We start from the raw sequence: 15460 nt of genomic DNA on the forward strand, positions 1-15460 counted from the left end.
TTTTTTTTTTTTTTTTTTTTTTTTTTTTTTTTCTTCAGGTTTGACCTCTGTAGGACTAAGTTTTCTTATTGCCTCAATTTGTGTGGTGTTTTTTTGTCCTGGACATGATTCTTTCTTTCAGTGTGAAAAAGGTGTGTAGGCAGGCATCAGAAATTTGGCCTTCTACGTCTGGTAAAGTGCTGTGCTCATTTTCTGCTGTCACAGGTGTTAGAAGTGGTTCACTCCTGGATAGATTACTTAAAAATTTAGTGCTCACACCTAAACAAAACTTAACTGTTTACAGAACTTATTTTAAATATCTTAATAGTGTACAATGATTTATGCATAATCATTGCTGCATCTGCACAAGGAATTTCTATGTGCAGTTTGGTCATTTCTGCAGCAGAAACTGCCCTGGAGCCTCTGAGATAGCAAGACTCTCCGCTCATCATGTTAATTAACATCCTGAGGCATATAAGTAAAGCTTATCAGTTGGCCTAGGGATCGTAGGAACTGCCTGGAAGACTCTGTGAAACTGTCTGAAATCCTCATCTGGAAAACTTCTGTACCAGTTAGTCAAATGCTTTGTTGTGAAGACATGTAGCTCAATCACCTTGTCTCAGGTCAGTCCTTTGCCTCATATGGGCTGGTGCTAGCAAGGGAGTTCCTTGACATTAGTGAAAATCAGTGACCAAGTGCTCTGAGTGTGCACATGGGCACAACCCTTACACCCAGCTACATCACAATTATATATTTGCATCTTGTGCTTATATCTCTGTGATAACTTAAATTCCATGGTTCTTACTATGCAAGCCATGATGTCTGCAGGAAATAGTTTTCCATCTGTATTTATCATTTCTTCAGGACCATCTCACACATGTACAGTATCCATAAGAGAAGCCTGCTATGCTGATCTTTACTTCTAGCAGTTTACTTCATGCGTGATATCCTGGATCATTCCATACTCAGTAATATGAGCCAGGAAGCACAACCTTCTGCAAACCTGTGGTAGTATGCTCCTATGTCCTCCTGCCTGTGCCTATCAGCAGCCCTTTGGGCAGTCCTGCTCTTGTATAAATCCATTATATACAATTATAAAATCAGAGAAAAACTGACTTTAGAAGAGAACTCTGAAGGTCAATAAGGCCTATACCTCTGCTCAAACTGAAGTCAAAGAGAGCAGGTAGCTTAGCACCTTGTCTAGATGAGCTTTGAATGTCTCCAAGGATACAGACTGCACAGCCTCTTTGGTCAAGCTGTTGAAGTGTTTGACCATCTTGTCTAGTCACCATTTTCTCTGTCAGGATGTTAATGGAGACAGTGTTGAAATCTCCTAGAATGCCTTTGCCCTGCTATGTTGCTTTTCCAGCAGATACTGGGGTGTGTCAAGCCCCTAGTGAGGATCAGGGCTTGCAAAGGTGAGGCTAACTCTAGTTGTTGGGGAGAAAGATTAATCAGCTTTTTCCTCATCAGGACGTTTGCAGCAGACATCTGCCACAAGGTTGTTCAGCCCTCTAATTCTAACACAGATGCTTTCAACTGGCTCATTAGCCATCCTAAGGGAAAGGATTCCCACACTTTCACTTTAAAGGGCAACTGTCCATCAAGTCCTCCTGGCTTGTCCTTCCTAAAGAGCCTATATCCATCTATTGCAGCTATCCCACCACATTTCCTTGTTAGGCTGTAGCCCCATAACTGCACACAAAGGTCTAATTTTTCCTGTTTTGTTGTCATGCTGCATACCTTAGTGAACTGGCATGTCCAATTGGCACCTGCTTCTGCTGTGAGAGCTTCTGCCATGATGCTGTTCTCTTTGCCCTTCCTTATTTTCACAAATACACTTGAGCTTGGCCACTTCCCACGCTGTTTTGTCATTCTTGATGTCTCTCTTGTCCACTACAGACTGGACTTTTTTCTTCTCAGTTGAGTCCATCACTTCCTCACTTGAATATGTGTTGTTATTTCCCTCCCCCATTATTCATAGTTGAAGTAGTAGTGGAATAATTGGAATCACTTGCTGAAGTTCCTTGTGAAGTTTGTTGTAGGCTGGGGAGTACATTTGATGCAATACGTGATTATATAGATACGGAGGTCTCATGAACTGAAAATGTTTCTAAGAGTACAGAGGGATACAAATTGCTTCTGTCTAGCCAGAAAACTAAAATTATAAAGTACAGACAGTCTTTTTGGAAGCTTATTCAATTACATACTAGTAAGACATTATTTTCTATAAGAGTAGTGTGGCACTGGAACAGGTTGGTCAGTGAGGTTCTGGATTTCCCATCCCTGGAAATGTTCAAGGCCAGATTGGATGGAGCTCTGAGTAACCCGGTCTAGTGGAAGGTTCTCTGCCCATAGCAGAGGTGTTCGAACCAAATGATCTTTAAGGTCATGTCCAACCCAAACCATACTGTGATTCTATGATTCGTATTAATCTGTCTTTCCTAGTGGAACTTATTTATTTAATTTCAATGGTGAATTTGGAATTTGAAGTTAAGTAATGCTCGGTATCCAGGCAGTTGACTGGAAAGATCAGGATGACATAAAGAACCAATGCAATAGGAAATGGCAGAATATTGCCTGTTTTCAGAAAGTGCAATATATCATCAGAAGAAAATAAAACAAACAACCATTCACCAGCTGAACTTAAGTCCCGGAAAATCTAAAAAGAATTTGCCAGAAGCAATACATTAAGTCCTCCAGACATTTTACGCACACAAATGCAGACTGTAGAAAGAGAAACTCTGACTCACAAGTAGCCAAAGGCACCCTGATTGACTCATCTCCTTCAGTAAAGAAAAAAAATAAACAGTAAAATAAAAGAATAGTCCTTAGCAAATGTAGGAAACCTAAGGTGTCCACAAGCCTGTGAAAGAGTTACTCTGACAGAGCCCCCAAAGCTGAATTATTTGTCTTTGTTACAGGACTTCTTCCCTACTGCCTCCTTCCACAAAACCTCACCCAGCTTAGGGAAAACCATAGAAACTGAAAAGAAAAACCTAACAAAGCTTGAAAGTAAATGAGGCAGTAATCCCTTTTTGAGTATCATCTATTTAAGGTACTTTCATATGGAGAAAACCACTGATATCCTGGTTTTGGGGTGTGGGGTTTTTTTGTTTGTTTGTTTGTTTGTTTGTTCGTTCTTTTTTTTCTTTTCCCCGTGGAGCAAGTACTCTAAAAATCTCCAGTACTGAGATTTTTATTTTCCCATTTTTTGATTCTTTCTTATTAGAGCATTGGCTGTACCACTGCATTTTGCTCAAGTGCAATCTTTTCCCTGCTGTTAAAAGATATAACAAGGAAATAACTCATAATCCACATTTGCCAGTAAATTCTAGCTGTGCCATTCCTGAAAGGCAAAGTAGTTGTAAACCTAGCAGACTGATTAAGGTATATAAATGATAGTCTCTTTGAACCACCCATCCTGTAGGTCAGTTGGAATGCACCAGAAAACCTGTCTTTAAAAGTAATTTCAGCTTATTTTAAATTTTCTAATAGCTATGAAAGTATTTCTTCAAATTTAGCGCAGTCATCACTTTAATAGACATAGACTCCAGTAAGTTGGAAGGGACCTCCAGAGGTCGCGTTGTCCAAGTCCTAGCCCAGCATGGGTCAATTTAGAGCAGGTGGTTAAGGCACTTGTTGAGTTTTGAATATCTCCAAGGATGGAGATATTCAGTACCTTTTCTGTGTAAAGAATCTTAATAGTGCAAACAGCTGCCATTTCCCCCATTGAAAATTTTTAGCATCATCTCTTTTCTGCTCACTTAGTCATTCTTTGCTGGACTCATTCCAGTATGTTAATGATGGTCATCTAACAAGGGAAAAAAGAAATGTATCAACTCTTGTCATGATTCCATACATTTCACTAGGACATACTGTTTACCAAATGATACCTGACTTTGCTATCAACATACAATGTGCTTTCCAAACATCACATGATGTTATCTTTTTGTATTAATGTTTCCATTCTGAATATGAGATTTCCTAGTGGTAAGTGGCTGAATGTTCATACCTAACTTTTTCAACTGGTAGCAACTTGCCACCTGATTGAATAATAGAAGAAGAAGCTGGGCAAAGCCCTGAGCGGTTGTTCATTTACCCTTCTGGAGGACAAGAAATAATTAAATAATTTGATATAATCGTTGTGACTCTCCTTAACACTTTCTATTGACAGATAGCTTGCAGTTTCCCTGGCAGTTTGTTCCGAAGTTTTGTTTTCATTACAGTCACAACGTTTTCACTAAATGTTAAACTGAATATCCCTTGCTCTACTGTAGTACATTACTGTTTCCCCTTTCTATTCCTCCTGTCTTCCTCTTTGCAGGTATCTTTTGCATGTTGAAGAATTTTGTCATAACTCTTCCTACATTTTCACTCTTCCTACTTCTACAGTAGATTTTTTATTACTTCTTCCTGATATAGCATGTTTTCTATTCAACTGATAACTTTAATTTCTTTTCTAATTTCTCTTCAGTAGGGTTCAACTTCAAATGTGGAATCCAGCTTTTGGGCACAGTATAGAAGTGCCAACTACGAGGGAAATATCATTTCAACTCTTCTAAAAAGGACACTTCTATTTTTATTGCCTACTATAATTGTAGATAAGTCATTGGGGAGTTTGTGGCTTCAGTCCAATGTCAGATATTTTTCTGCAAAGCTTTCTGCACCTGACTTGTTTCACAACTCAATGAATAGAAGTTATTACTCTTTATTTGTGCAGTTGGTTGTTTCCATCTTTAGTATTTTGCCTTTATTTCATTGGATTACGCATAAATAATGTATTGAATTTCTCTTAGTAATTTTGAACTCTAGTTACGATCCAGTTCACCAGATATATATCATCTACAAACTAAATCAATAAGTTATTCCTTGATGAAAATTCTGGGGTTTACTCAGTGTATTGTTCCAATTTGTCAACCTGGAAAATAGAGATGGGGTCTGTGCAAAAGATGCTGTTTTAATTTGTCTTTGTTTCTCACCATCCAAATATATTTTAGTTGGCCATAAATTAAATTATTTTTCCCCAAGTCAAGTCTATTTTGTCTGTGATGTTAATTAGTGAGTATGTCTCTGTCTTTATATTGACTAAAGTTCTAAAGAACTTTCTTTTTATCTTTTTTTCACTCTGTTCTGTTGAGCAGGGGAAGTGAAAGAGTAGTTGGATGCGTGGCTGGAGGCTGGACAAGGGCAACACACAATAGATAGAGTAAAAAAGAGTCTATACTCTTGGTCTCAAAAACATTTCTGATTAATCAGAGGGGGCAGATATTCTCCAATTACAATTATATCTTGATTATCTCCTATCGTGTCTGTCTTTAACATTTAGTCTTCTGAGCAGCCAGCAGTTATATTTATATTATATTTATATTTATATATGTTTTTGAATCTGTGTTAAATAAGACTTGTATGTTCTGGTATAAGTGCAAAAATTAGTTGAGAATGTTTGTATGACCCTGCAGATGTTCAGTTGTGCCAGTTAGAAAAAGGAAAGATAGGCCAGACCTTGCCTCCCTAAGTCCAAAGCTAGTTAGATATACCTCTAGGATGCACATGGCTGTGGAAGTAAATCTTTCTGTTCTGAACAAAGTTGTTAGGAATCCCTCCACAAAGCAGAAAGTCATTGAGAACATTGAACATTAAGATAGACTTACATATAACAAATTGTATCTGAATAATTTCAGCATATTTCTTAATATCAACAACAGATCGGCCCTTTTAGTCATGAATCCCAGAACCGTACATCAAGATAGCAACAGTCCTTGTGCAAGTAGAAAGCAGAGGGTAGTCTGGAGATGTAGTTTGGTTTATGAATTTAGCAAAATGCTAGAAGATGCAGCTCTGTTACAGACGACTTGTAAAAATGGTAGTCTACCACCAAAAAGGACACTTGGTAGATACAGACATACAACACTAGAAAATATCTGTGGGATTTAATAACAACAGTACTGGAGATGTAGTTGAAAAGATGAGCTGTGAATTTCATCGTATTTGAAAGTTCAATAACATTTATTTATTTAATGAATTTAGTTTTCAGCCCTCTCTAGATTTTGAAGTGTTTGATCTTTATAGTACCAACCTTGTTTATGCATTATTTCAAGGTTCACTATGACTTTGGGCTTAGAAATATCCTGTCTGTTTTAAGAACACTTGGAGCAGTGAAAAGATCTAATCCCCAAGAACCAGAGAAAACTGTTGTGATGAGAGTTCTGCGGGACATGAACCTCTCCAAACTGGTACTGTAACACTGGTGACTTTCCCCAATTGAGAATTTTGATTACATTTTTAAGGGCATTTATTATGCACTTTGAAAAGCTATTTTTCTTCAGTGGTTGGATACATTATTTTTCAGTTTTTAATATGATCAGTGATAAATCAGTGAGTGGAGCATCAGAGTACGGTTACTATGTGAGCATTATTTGTCTTTTAAAGAGAGGAAAACACATCAGAAGCTTTAGCTGAAAAAATCGTTGGAAATACCATCAGATCCTAGGGGACCTACCTGATCCTCAAATTGGCTCTTGTTTTTAATTCTTTCTGCTCTAAGGAGAGAAAGGAAGAATACATTGTATTAACTTTTAATAATGTCATCAAAGACCCTTCTTAATCCAGAATTTCAATTTATATATTTCTTGGGAGTCTGTTGCCTTTTCAGAACATCGTAAGAATTGCAGTAAGTGAGGTAATTGGAAGCAGCTAACGCCTACTTGTATAGTCTAATGTCTTTCAATAATACTATTTAAAGTATTCATCTTTCTTTTTATTGCTGTAATTAAAAGGTTATAGCATGTCTAGACTCTGCGTATTTACCTTGGGAGCCAGTTTTGTGATGGAGTCACTCTTTTTCTGATGATCGTCTATTCAGTGCAGTGGTACATGTGTTCAAACCAACCCATAGCAGTGCTTCAGTGATTTACAGAAGGAAAAAAACTATAAAAATTCTCAGGCAAAATATGATTGGAATAAATCTTGCAAACTTATGTAATAAATGAAGAAATGTGTGTGTGTGTATATATTGAAGAAAACTGTATTGTTAACATTTTTATAAGCTTTAAGTATTTAATATGGAAATTATTACTTGTGATTGCATTTGTGAAATTCACTTCATAAAACTAGTGGATAATTATAATATTTGCTTTGGAAAAGATTGTATTTTCTACTGCCCTCTTTCAAATGGCGTATTCTTGAAGATTGTTTACAGCTAAAATAATAATTTCAATAAATAAATAATGTATTTCCCCCTACTTTATCTTTCACAGGTGGATGAAGATGAACCTTTATTTATGAGTCTCATTAATGACCTATTCCCTGGAATTACTTTGGATAAAGCTGGGTATCCTGAACTACAGTCGGCCATCCGAAAAGAGACAGAGAAAGCAGGGCTTATTCATCATCCACCATGGATACTTAAACTTATTCAGCTGTATGAAACTCAACAAGTCCGACATGGTTAGCATGCTACATGAGGTTTTGAGACTGCATAAAAGCAATATTTTTTTATATTATCTACTACAGAATGGAGATTATTTTCAGGAAAAATTTATTTAAAAATTGAACAGATGTAATTTTTAAAGCCTGTGTGGATAGTTTGCTATGAAGCAGTTATGACCTTATTTCAGTGTGCAATGCACACATAGTGATATTTTAGCTTTGTTGTGTTACTTTTTTATGGGAAGTATGAGTGTGGCCTTCAGTGACTGAAATTTCTGTAGAACAAGTTAAAATGTATACATTAGAATCCAGAGACAGCAATTTTGTTCAGTGTTCTGAAAACAATTGTTGCCCTTAGAGCTCAGTCATGAAGCTCAAGTTTAATGTTACTGTGAGATTATAATGCTGAGAGGATTATCAAAAATAACCTCTCAAACCTTTACTTCCATAGATTCTACCATGCATGCGATACAATGAACACCAGGGTTGTGGGTTTGATCCCTATACGGGCCATTAACTTAAGAGCTGGACTCAATGATCCTTGTGGGTCCCTTCCAACTCAGAATATTCTGTGGAAGTAAATCTTTCTGTTCTGAACAAAGTTGCAATTCTGTGATTAAGATGTAAGAGCTATGTAAGTTCAGGTATTTTCTTTGTGATTGATTCTTGCCATTTATACTGAGGACAAAGAAGCCTGCCTCCTGCTGGACCAGGGGAGTTGGACAAGACAACAAGTTCCTTTCAGCCTCAACCATTCTGTGATTCTATGAAAGTGCATTTTTACAGTGCACAAAATACTACCCTGTCCTAGGAAAGGTATCAAAGACAGTAGTAAATCCAGGTTTGCAATTCATAGCTGAGTGGAAAAAAAAGTATCCCAGCTTTTAAATGCCCCCCCCTGCCACTAACCTCTAACAACTAATGGCTTTTTAATATAATAAGGGGAAAATATAAAGGAAACATAACTAAAGGGGAAAATATTTATGAAGATGTCATCCTTTCTTATTCTCCCCTATCATGTAATAATGAAATAATAGTAAGCTTAAACTGATAAAACAAATAAAAGGAAATACTCACTCACATAGCACAGTATGAGCCCTTAATGCCTCAAACTTTTAATTCAGATTATTGATTAGATGAAAAAACTGGTTCATGCTGTGAAGAATTAATAATTTACATCCAGATAGCTGGATTCAGTATTCCATATCAAACCATAACTATTTCTATATAAGAACCATGGAAATTTTAATGACTTTCAGTCATCATTAAATGTACCTCATGTTAGAAGAAGCTGTTCTCTGAGAAGATCTCTGAGACACCACAGACTCACTGTTCCTCAAAAATCTTCAGGACCCACTGTGACATTCTGCTTAGATGCCTCTTCTCTCTACACATCCCTACTCTTTCCAGGTCATGTAGTTCCAACTGGCCAAACAGTTGGATACTCAGGCCTTTCTATGACAGAAGTTATTGCATGGAGGGAAGAAGATTATTTTCCTGACTTCCATTTGTCCTACTCGCTGATGCTTGGATTTATGGAGAGGTTGCCATGGGATTTCAAAAAATCAAGAAAAAAATCTCTAAAATGTATGACTTCTCTTAGTTGAAATGGAGGCAGTGTGTGCACGTGAAGTGCTTGTACACACGTACGCACACACACATGCATGCATGGAGATTTAGTTCATGGATCCTGAAATCTGTTTGGCATAACAATTTTAATTGAAATACCGTTGAAACCAGCAGAAAGGCCATTCTGTTAACATTGAATTATTATTAGATTTCCCCATATGCAACATATGGCACAAGGAAGTGATTTTCTGGGTCCTCAGATTGTTTTGGAGAACATCCCGCTCCCTATAGTTTTAGAGAAAACATCAAGGAATCTGGATTGTGTTGGATTAGGTTTGTAACTAGGTTTTGGGATTGTTCTGTTGGTACATTTGTTGAAGACATTTTCAAAGCCAACTGAGAATTGCGTTGTCCAGTTGCCTTTAGGGTTAATAGGAGTTATCTAGCTTCCTGAAATGACTTTAGAAGTCTCAGTTTGAATGTTTCATCTGATTTTGGATGGATTCTGGGCCTCTTGAATAGGTGATCTAGAAAACATAACGAAAAAAGTTCAACTGTAGGCTCAATTTATTGTTGAGGACATGATTCATTTTCCTCAGGCAGCGTAAGTATATCCTGATGAAATTAAGTGTTATTGCTGTTAACTGGTTTTATGTAAGAAAGATGTATTAAAATGTCATCATGGATGGATGTAGGTACATATTTTTGTTACTTTTGCTTCCGAAAGATACATTCGATTTTGTGTATCATTGGAAGTTACCCATTCTCATTAAATATATTTAGAAATTACTGGTTTTGTTTGCCACCAGTCATGTCAATGTCATTGCACGCAAACATCAAAAGGCAGTTGTGTTTTCTCATTAGAAAAAGGAAAAGAACTGCCTGAGGGAGGATACAGACCCACATAGGCTTGCCTATCATAATAGAGCAGACATTTATAGAGGTCTTTTCATAATATTTTCAAATTCTGTTTCAATCAACATTAAATGGAGTGAGAAACATCCTTTTATATTGGCTTTCGGTAAAACTAAAACAAAGATCATTGATGCAATGAACCATTAAATGGTAGCATGACATACTGACATTTCGTTTTAAACCATGTTTGTGTTGTTTTAAGGTATGATGACTCTAGGTCCCACTGGTGCAGGAAAGACAAAATGTATTAATATTTTGATGAAAGCAATGACAGATTGTGGTGCTCCTCATAAAGAGATGAGAATGAACCCAAAGGCAATCACAGCTTCCCAGATGTTTGGTACCCTTGATGTTGCTACAAATGACTGGACAGATGGTATTTTCTCTACATTGTGGAGAAAAACTTTAAAAGCAAAGAAGGTAATGGATATTGTATCATGATAGTTAATAAAGACATTTAATATTGTTTCCATAAGGTCTCATTACCTGTCATTTATCTGAGAGATCTTCCATTATTGAATCAAATGGGAATATGCAGTGTTAGTTTTGCTTTGCGTCTAGTGAGCTCTATGTACACAAGAGTCAGAATAACATATATATGCCAGATAACACTAGGCTTCCCAAGCATTTGGGGTTCCAGAATTAATTTGGAAAATATTTTAAGGGATATGCTTCCTTCTGTAAGCAGGTGATCCTACCATTCAAACACAAAAGCAGGATCTGTTCATGTTTTGACGTAAGGACAGGAAAGTTAATTTTCTCCTATCTGATTTTGTGTCATTACCACTGTTTTTCACTAGTTATATGAGAATGTAAGAGGCTTGGGTAAGAAATCGATATAGACATTTCCCAATTCTCCTATCAAACCTGCAGATCATGTTTCATGGAATCATGATTACACTTACATCTTCTGAAAAGTCATTCAGTTCTCACTTGGAAAATGGGAAGCCTTATGTGAAATACTTGTATAACATCCCACAAGGACTCACTTTGTGACTGTGTCTGTGATTGCATTGTATGGGAAATTTTTTCATTCATCTTGATGGATGCTAGGCTGGCTGATGCACTTTTGTAGAAGAAAGATACAGCTTTATGCTTAGTACAGTGCAAATCAATTTTTGGCACTATTCTTTAATATCCTTCTTTTGTTTGACACAAGGCAACAAAGGAATCACTGAGAAAATGGTAAAAATTGCATTTCATGCCGAGCACCAAATTACGACTCTAATTATATCCAAGAGTACATTCTATGATATTAAGTAAATGTGTATTTTTGGTCAATTGAGTAAAGCTGCATGTGTGTGTCTCTCCTTTTTATTTTAGGGTGAGCATATCTGGATAGTTTTGGATGGACCCGTTGATGCAATATGGATTGAAAATCTGAACTCTGTTCTGGATGATAATAAGACCCTTACTTTGGCCAATGGAGATCGTATTCCAATGTCCCCCAGTTGCAAGATTATTTTTGAACCTCACAACATTGACAATGCTTCCCCTGCAACAGTTTCTCGTAATGGGATGGTCTTCATGAGTTCCTCTGTGTTAGACTGGAAACCTATTTTAAAGGCTTGGCTGCAAACACTACCTGTTACGTACTCTGATGTCCTATGGAATTGCTTTAATGATGTATTTCAGGTACTTAATTAAGTATTAACTTAGAATTAACTAAGAATTAACCACTTCCGGAAAAAAAAAAAATTGCATTTCTTATTCTTTATTTAGTGAAGCATTGTTTCTCCCTAAATTTTCTTTTTAATTATTCTCATCTCTTTGTTTATGTAAAAAAAAAAAAAAAAAAAAGAGAGAGAGAGAGAAAAAATCATCTCTAACATTAATGAATGACTGAAACTATAACAGATGAATAATTTGGATATTTTGTTTTGTTGGCATACTTTAGTTGGCAAAGAATTGTTTAACCTGTGATTATTTTATATTGCATATTTACAAAACAGATACTCTCTTTGCTTGTAATTGTTACTGCAATTTTAATTTTTGTTAGGATACACAAAGAAAGTGTGTAAACTTGTTTGTTTTAAATATAAGGAAGTAAATGCAGAAAGAAATTAAACTAGATTTACTCTGGTAAAACAGGAATTCATTTGATCCTTCAGTTATTTTTAAAAGACATGCTATAATTTGAATTAATCCAGGGTAGTGTGCTGTTCTGTGCTGTTCCAAAGCTCAGCATAGGTGACTATAGTTGTCTCTTATGATTTTGTTATCCATGTTTCTCTTCCAAAGGAAATTTTTGAAATGGCATCTCTTTGATACACTGTTTGACTAAATTGTGTTCAATCAGTAGATCCAAAGCAAGAATTCTAAATGTTTTTCCATCTCCATGCAAGCCTTGGCTTACTGAATCATTTGGAATGTTTCATAATATTATGGGTCGTTTTACTCAGCAGTGGGTATAGAAGCATAATCTCAGTAGTATACTTTTTCAATTACATTGAAATATTTTTGCTTTGGAACTTTTTAAACAAATAGTTATGTCTTTGCAATTCTGTCACTATTCTTATCTTGTCTTATCTTCTGATTTCCTCAACATCTGTGAAGTAATTGCAACTGCCCATATACTTGGGTTTCCCATGAGCTTGCTCCTGCCAGTTTATCTGTATAATTGGTGTTGAATTTCACAGGGGTTTCTCCTGTAATATTTTTAATTGCTGTTATATTTTTAAAATGCAGTTTTTAATGAACTTTGAGTGACATTTCAGAAATAAATCATGATAAAAGCAATGACTGATATAGGTTTGGAATGCCCTGAATGTTAACAAGCGTCTTCTTACAAATATTTTTCATTTCAGTGCCCATTTACTTTAAATCCAATCTTTAACAAGCTATTCATTTTGCTCTATCTCCAAAACATAATGATATGACATAGTATTTACTGCAGCAGCAAGAAAAACAATTCTGAAAATGAATTTTAAAATATGCTTCCAAAGTAATGTATATGTAGGTCAATTTACTGCTTCTTTGCAACAGTTCTATTTATATTTTATGCTACAACTGGCTCTGAAAACATAATAACAACATTTAAAATGCCCAAGCCTGAAGCAATAGCAATAAAGTCCAGAAAAATATGTATTTTATTAGAGTGAGAGATGAAAATGCAGTGAAATATGAAGTTACTTCAGTGCTGAAGGCTGCGTTTAGAACTATCAAAATGTAAATGAAAGCTGTCATGCTGGCAGTTTTCTTTCACTTTTAATGTGCCGTCTTTGCTTCTCAAATAATAGAAACAATAAAACTGATTTTACAGATGAGAGTAACACCACTTTTGTGTTCACATGTCTCTTTTTATAGTTATTATTTTCTCCTACATAAAAAAGATAAAATTCAAACGATAAAAAAATTATAAAATTCAAAAAGAAAAGTTTTGAAATAATGCATCAGCAGTGGTAGTCAAACCCCACGTATAGATCTTGTTGAATTTAATTCTAATATTAGGAGGAGAATGGATATAAACATCTTACAAAAAATCTGATTTTCAGAGAAAATGAAGATTAGGCTGTAGATGGAAATAGAGTAATCAAGGAGACTCAGTCTTTAAGTAGACTTTAAGAGGCTTTTTGAAATCAATTAAAATTCCACCAAAATAGATGTAAGGCAATTGCTCTAGTAATTCCAATTTGCTTACAAGCAACTCTCATATTTTATGCTAATCAAAACGGTATTTGTCACTGAAAGTCTTCATGTTGGATAAAATCATTGTTAATAAAGGTAAAGTAAGGAGCAGGAAGGAGGGAAACATTAGAAAATAATAGTTGTGAATCAGTGGCAAAAATGTATTTATTCTTTTCATGTATGTTATAAATTACATTGTAAGTCACCAGTTTATATTATATATATATATATATATATATATATATATATATATATATAAAAGGTCAGGAGGTAGTCCAAAGAGAACGATAGATTAAAAATAACCCCAACCCAAAAGACAAAAGCCCCTACCCCAAACAACCCCCCAAACGAACCTTATTTTGATTTAAGATTATCTTAAGAGTCCTTTTGTATTTCCACAGGATTTTTTTAAAACAGTGATTGAGGGGTTGGATTTTCACCCTCCTTTTCTTGTCAGCAATGTTTCCTGCTTAGCAGTAATTTCAAGTAAAAATCTCTAGTCTCTCAAATTTAAAAGCTCTGCTGCCGCATCCTTATTTATGACTGATGCTGCTACCTGTAAGCAATAGAAATGCTTAGATAATAGAAGTAATTTTCTGAGACAGTTCCAAAGAACTGAAATAATCAAAATAATTACATGAGTGGTGTTATTAAGTTTGTCTGAGAAGTGTGAAGCTCAAACCAGTGATGGATGTTATGTGAGTAACTTAAGTTTCAACATGTCTATATGTTGTTTAAATGAAAAAAATCTAGTAGGAACTTAAGTTTCAGATGTGACTAATTCCTCCCTCCACATTAAATCTCACACCAATCCAATTTGTGTAAAGGCTGGTATTGCCTCTGGAGCATAGAAGTGCAAATATAATCCAAAGAGTTTCTTAAATATAATATTTTAATGCTGTTGTTAAAATTAATATTACAAATATTAATAACTTTAAATTATTGTGTTATTCTTGTGCTTGTCTTGAATATGTTACTAACATACTGTCCTGAGGAGTGTTGTAGAGTACAGTGAATTCCATAGCTATTGTACTCTGTGGAAAAGGATCTCTCATTTTCATATGAGTTTGTAGCATCTGACTTCATTTTTCAATCTCCTTGTAAGGGATAGCAAATTCCTGATCCAAATTCTTCACAGTTTATGTATATTTGTCATGACCCAACTCATTTTCCAGTCCCCCTGTCCAAACAATTCACTCAAGTTCATTCATGCAAATTTCTGTCTTGATCTTGCATATATTGTTTCAAAAATGGTAGTAGTAATAACATACAAGCATGTGTGGAACTGATTTTTTTTTTTTTTTTCATAAACTCAAAGAATAAGAATTACCTCACTGGAATAAGAAACCTCAGTGGAATCATAAGCACCATAAAACTAGTTCTGGTGAAAATTGGGCTCTTGACAGTACAGAATACTTTGATGCATGAAATATCTTTATTCTGTGTGTGTCAAATCAATTATTGAACAATTTACAGTGCCCTATGAGACATCTAGTCTATTTTACAGATGAAGAAGCTGAATGTCAGTGAGATTTAGGTCCAAACTCTAAAGGTCTTTAGACTTTATTTTCCCACACTGCTTCTGGGCACTCCTATGTGGCATCCACAACCCCCACAGTTACTCAACTGAGCACTCTAGGGAATTTTTGGGGGAAACCCACAAAAAACAGCAGACAGAAGTGGAAGCGCTTTTGCTAGGCATCAAGAAATAACAAAGAAAGCAAGCTGATAGAGTGATATCCCTGCCCATGGTGGGGTGATAGAATTAGATGAGCTTTAAGGTCCCTTACAACCCAACCCATTCTATGATTCTATGTATGCCCACATTCAGATTATCTTTTTAGACCACTTATCCATGAGCCCTACTCCAGATTAAGATGCTCAAGGGAATTTTTTTATCAGTATATATATATTTGTTGTGTTTGTTACTTGGTATTCT

At 35.5% G+C, this 15460-nt stretch overlaps 1 protein-coding gene across 6 annotated transcripts in view; it reads left to right on the forward strand.

Moving 5' to 3' along the window:
• LOC114058971 (dynein heavy chain 5, axonemal-like) overlaps positions 1–15460 on the forward strand; it is a 157743-nt gene that overhangs the window by 59516 nt on the left and 82767 nt on the right. For all 6 annotated transcript variants that reach the window (XM_027886895.1, XM_027886897.1, XM_027886898.1 and 3 more), the window contains 4 exons: positions 6081–6215; positions 7239–7428; positions 10097–10314; positions 11218–11529. In XM_027886895.1, coding sequence (XP_027742696.1) covers positions 6081–6215; positions 7239–7428; positions 10097–10314; positions 11218–11529 — 855 coding nt within the window. The remainder of the gene's footprint in view (positions 1–6080; positions 6216–7238; positions 7429–10096; positions 10315–11217; positions 11530–15460) is intronic.

The sequence above is a fragment of the Empidonax traillii genome, unplaced genomic scaffold (genome assembly GCF_003031625.1).
Source record: "Empidonax traillii isolate 1590-97213 ecotype Southwest subspecies unplaced genomic scaffold, ASM303162v1 scaffold196:size3368384, whole genome shotgun sequence".
NCBI classification, from domain to species: domain Eukaryota; kingdom Metazoa; phylum Chordata; class Aves; order Passeriformes; family Tyrannidae; genus Empidonax; species Empidonax traillii.